Source organism: Carlito syrichta, unplaced genomic scaffold, assembly GCF_000164805.1.
Source record: "Carlito syrichta isolate Samal-C Ts95f unplaced genomic scaffold, Tarsius_syrichta-2.0.1 Scaffold289135, whole genome shotgun sequence".
Lineage (NCBI taxonomy): Eukaryota > Metazoa > Chordata > Mammalia > Primates > Tarsiidae > Carlito > Carlito syrichta.
Window position 1 is genome coordinate 32,874 of NW_007233231.1, and position 5,038 is coordinate 37,911.

A 5,038-nucleotide genomic window follows, 5' to 3' on the forward strand; every position below is an offset into this window, starting at 1 on the left:
GGGCAACTTGGTGAGACCTCATCTCTATAATAAATCACAAAAACTAGCCGGGCATGGTGGTGTGCGTCTGTAGTTCCAACTACTTGGAAGGCTGAGGCATAAGGATAGCCTGAGCCCCACAGGTCAAGGCTGCGGTGGCTGTGAGCATGCCACTGCACTCCAACCTGGGTGACAGAGTGAGACTCTGACTCAAAAAAACAAAAACAAAAACAAAAAAAAAGTCCGCGGGTCTTCCATTCCCTTTCAGATGTTCAGTCTACTTTAGGCAATTACAGAATTTTACCATCTCTGAAATTAATATGAAAGAAACTACACTTTCCATTATCCTCCAGGGTATGTAGAGCCAGGCAGCCTCAAATGTAGTCACCACCCCATGGCCTTCTGGGAATTGTAGTTCTCTATTCTTTATTTAAAAAATTGGTACCGATGGTCCCCAAATTATAATGGTTTGGGTTAAGAGTTTTTGACTTTATGATGGTATGAAAGCCATACACATTCAGTAGAAATACTACAATAAATTTTGGATTTTGATGAAATATTCAAGACTTTATTATAAAATAGGCTTGTATTGGATAATTTTGCCCAAATGGAAGCTAATATGAGTTTTCTGGGCATGTTTAAGGTAGACTAGGCTAAGATATGTTTGGTAGGTTAGGTGTATTAAATACATTTTTTTCTTTTTGTGAGTTGGAGTCTCATTCTGTCGCCCAGGCTGGAGTTCAGTGGCACGCTTATGATTGCCCCAGTGTCGACCTGCTGGGCTCCAGTGATCCTTCCGCCTCACCCTTCCAAGTAGCTGGAACTACAGGTGCCTGCTACCACACCTGGCTAATGTTTGATTTATTGTAGAGATGAGGTCTCGCCAAGTTGACTTGGCTGGTCTCGAACCCGCAGGCTCAGGCAATCCACTCGCCTCAGCCTCTGAAAGTGCTGGGATTATAGGATAAGCCACTGAGACCAGCCACATTTTTTTTTTTTTTTTTTTGAGTCAGTGTCTCACTCTGTCACCCAGGCTGGAGTGCAGTGGCATGATCACAACTTACTAAAACCTCAACTTCTTGGGCTCAGATGATCCCTCTGCCTTAGCCTCCCGAGTAGCTGGGACTACAGGCATGTATCACCATGTGTGGCTACGTTTTTCAATTTTTTATAGAGATGAGGTCTTGCTATGTTGCCCAGGCTGGTCTCCAACCCCTGGACCCAAGCAGTCCTCTTACCTCAGCCTCCTAAAAGCGCTAGGATTGCAGGTGTGAGCCACCACACCTGGCCTGCATTTTCTATTTGTGATATTTCACCTTACAGTGGACTTCTTGGTAGAAGAGCAACTGTATTGGTTTTGGCATAGACCATCGTCTACCTTTTTGTTTAAGGGGCCTCAGCTCAGCCCCTACCTGGTTTCCTCTTGAGTAGGTGCTGTGCTTCGATGGCAGTGATCTGGGACACAGTTGTGAAGACATGAGCACAGTGGGCTGCTGCCCGCTCCATGCAGTAGCGGTGATAGATTTGCCTCTCGCCTGCTTCCTTGTCCACATTGAACTGGGGGGGAGGGGAAGGCAGTCATGTTAGAGGGACTGGGGAGAAAACTGGAGATCTGAACTCCAGGATCCTGAAGGAGATTGGGGCTGGTAGCTGGTCTCCTGGGTCTGAGGGAGGGAGGCTGGGATGCCTAGACTCCTAGTCTGAAGGAGAAGGGACTGGGTCTGCACTCCTGGGTCTGAGGGAGGAAGGGCTGGGAGCCTGGACTTCTGGGTCTGAGGGAGGAGGGTCTGGGTCTGGACTTCTGGGTCTGAGGGAGGAGGGGCAGGGTCTGGACTTCTGGATCTGAAGGAGGAGGGGCTGAGAGCCTGGACTCCTGGGAGAAGAGGGAGCTTGATCCCCCTGGGCATCCAGAGCTTTGGGCTGTCCTGACATACTTGCAGTCCCCCACTTGCCACACCCCAGCTCACATTCTCCAGGTTGTTGTAGAAGTCCACAGCACCAGCACACAGGTAGCGCCCCAGCAGTGTGGCGTGGGTGGTGAAGATGGTCGCCACAGGTAGTCGCCGGGCACGGCACAGGCAGAGTCCAATGCCCGCCAGCCACTCGTGGAAGTGTGCAACCACATGCGGCTTCTCCTCGCTCTGGGCTAGGAACTGTGGGGCAACGGGACAGGGCGTCTTAAGAGAGTTGGCCATCCCAACATGGACGACAATTCAGGAGAGAGATCAATTTGTCAGCGCTACCGCATAGAGTGGGCAGTGGCCCACTGCAGCAATCCCCACAGGACATGGAACCATACACTCCCGAGGTAGCCAGACCAGCTGACTGTACCCCCAGAGGTTGATGGGAACTGGGAATTTTTTGGCCAGTCTCCTGAGTCTTTGCAAGGTTGGACTGAAAAGACTGACGTTTTTGTGTCCCCAAGTTCTGGGCACAATTCCTGGAGCGAGACCCCCTATCTTAAATCAAGGGTTGGCCTTCTGCACCCAAAACTAGCAAAAGGAATACAATTCCCAGAATGCTCTCACAGCAGCCAGCTCCTAAATTATTTGTCCCAGAGCATGAGAAATTAGCATTTATTGAGCCTTTTAAAACCTAGAAGGAGATAAGAACCAGGATTTCTGGTTCTCAGGCTGGGGTTCCATAAGCATTCAGGACCCCATCTGAGAGCTTAAGTCCAGCCAACAGAGAACTACAACTCCCAGAATTCCCTGGGCGAGCCCTCCAGCCTCACTCAGAGCTAAAGATTCAGAACCCAAACACTTGGAAGACTGGAGTAAATGCAGCTGGCATTGAGCCTTTGGGTCTCTGAGGAAAGATGAGGTTGGGGCCCTGGATGCCCATGTCCCCAAAGTCCAGAGGTAATCTTGGATTAAAGAACTCTACGATGCCCAGAGTGCCCTGGGAGATGCCCATCCTCTGGCCCAGGGGCTGATGGTCATTGTAGTTTCAGGCCTGGGAGGAAGCGAGTCAGATGGGGACCACAGTGGGGCCTACCTCACCCAGGAACCAGGTGGTGAGGAAGCCAAAGAGGACAGCGTCGTTGGCCTCACGGTCGTACCAGGGCACTCCGATGTTGCAGGTATCCCAGAGCTCTCCCTTCCAGCGCTCCAGGGCCCAGGCTGAGGCCCCCACATCCAGGAGCACCACCAGGGGCCCTCCCTCAATCAGCCAGCGCCCGAAATACACCTGCAAGTTAGGGGAGGGGTACACAGGGAGGCTCAGGGCTTTGGCCTCATGTCTGCCTGCATTGGTGGTTCTCCCACCCCTAGGCAGAAGTCTGGGCTTAAGCCTCAGTCCTCTCACCCTCTGTTTCTGTATCTGCTATTCATTTGTCTCCCGCTGCCTTACTTTTTTTTTTTTTTGGAGTCGGAGTTTCACTCTGTTGCCCAGACTGGAGTGCAGTGGCCACTTCCGATCACCGCAGCCTCAACCTGCTGGGCTCCGGCGATCCTTCCGCCTCGGCCTTCCAAGTAGCCGGAATTACAGGCATGCGTTGTTTTTTTTTTTTTTGAGTAGGAGCTTGCTCTGTAACCCAGACTGGAGGGCAGTGGCACACTCCCAGTCACTGCAGCCTCGACTTGTCTTTTTTTTTTTTTTTTAATCTGAATCTCACTCTGTCACCCAAGCTGGAGTGCAGAGGGACAATCACAGCTATCACAGTCTTGACGGGCTACCACAGTCTGGACCGGCTGGGCTCAGGCGATCCTTCCACCTCAGCCTTTCAAGTAGCTGTGATTACAGGCATGTGCCACCATGCCCAGCTAATTTTTTGATTTATTGTAGAGATAGGGTCTTGCCATGCTGCTCAGGCTGGTCTCAACCTCTTGGGTTCAAGTAATCCTCTAGCCTCTGCCTCCCAAAGTGCTGGGATTAGAGGCGTGAGCCACCATGCCCAGCCTTATTTCTTTATTTGTATGAATGATTCCCATCACATTCTTTTTCCATCTCTGTTGCAACATTTTCCTGGCCCCCCCACCCGCTGCCTCCTTTCACTACTTATAACCACATATGTCACATGTTTTTTGTGCCCCACTGCCTTGTTTTGCCACACTGCTATTAATAGTAATTTTTTCATTTCTCCTAGCCACCTTTTTTCTGTACTTGCTGCCACATTTCTCTCCAACCATCATGTTGTTTTCTCCCATTGTCTTCTGTTTCTGCTGCTAATTCCTTCCACCGGATGCTTCCTTCACTGTTCTCGCTGCCACATTTCTATCCCCCACTGCCTTGTTTCTGTCTCTTTTGTCACCTGTGACCTCTTTCTTGTGCCCAGAGACCCATTTTGTTGTCGGCAGCCACATTTCTTTTTTTTGAGTTGGAGTCTCACTCGGTCACCCAGACTGGAGTGCAGTGGGCGCTCCTGGCCACCGCAGCCTCGCCTCTGGGCTCCGGCGATCCTTCCCCCTCAGCCTTCCGAAAAGCCGGAATTACAGGCATGCGCTACCACACCCGGTTGATTTTTTTATTTATTGTAGAGAGGAGGTCTCGCTGCCCAGGCGGGTCTTGAACCTGTGGGCTCAGGCAATCTAATCACCTCAGCCTCCCAAAGGCGCGGGATTATAGGCTGAGCCACTGAGCCCGGCTTCTTTTTTTTTTTTTGAGTTGGAATCTCACTCTGTCACCCAGGCTGGAGTGCAGTGGCAAGCTCATGGCCACGGCAGCCTTGACCTGCTGGGTTCAGGTGATCCTTCCACCTCAGTCTTCCAAGTAGCTGGAACTACAGGCATGCACCACCATGCCTGGCTAGTTTTTTGATTTATTGTAGAGATGAGGTCTCACCAAGTTACCCAGGCTAGTCTCAAACCCTTGGGTTTAGGCAATTCTCTCATCTCAGCCTCCCAAAGTGCTGGGATTACAGGCTTCAGCCATCGCGCCTGGCTCTTTTTTTTTTTTTGAGTTGGAGTCTCACTCTGTCGCCCAGACTGAAGTGCAGTGGCCGCCCCCAGCCACCGCAGCCTCGACCTGCTGGGCTCCAGCGATCCTTCCGCCTCAGCCTTCCGAGTAGGTGGAACTACAGGCGGGCGCTACCACCCCCGGCTGATTTTTTGATTTTTTG

At 51.3% G+C, this 5,038-nt stretch overlaps 1 protein-coding gene across 1 annotated transcript in view; it reads right to left on the reverse strand.

Annotated features, from left to right (window-relative positions):
• The window catches only part of GYS1 (glycogen synthase 1), a 26,502-nt gene that overhangs the window by 15,114 nt on the left and 6,350 nt on the right, over positions 1–5,038 (reverse strand). The window contains exons 3-5 of the mRNA XM_021710472.1: positions 2,977–3,168; positions 1,947–2,132; positions 1,392–1,536 (exon numbers count right to left, since the gene is read on the reverse strand). Of these exons, the coding sequence (XP_021566147.1) occupies positions 1,392–1,536; positions 1,947–2,132; positions 2,977–3,168 (523 nt within the window). The remainder of the gene's footprint in view (positions 1–1,391; positions 1,537–1,946; positions 2,133–2,976; positions 3,169–5,038) is intronic.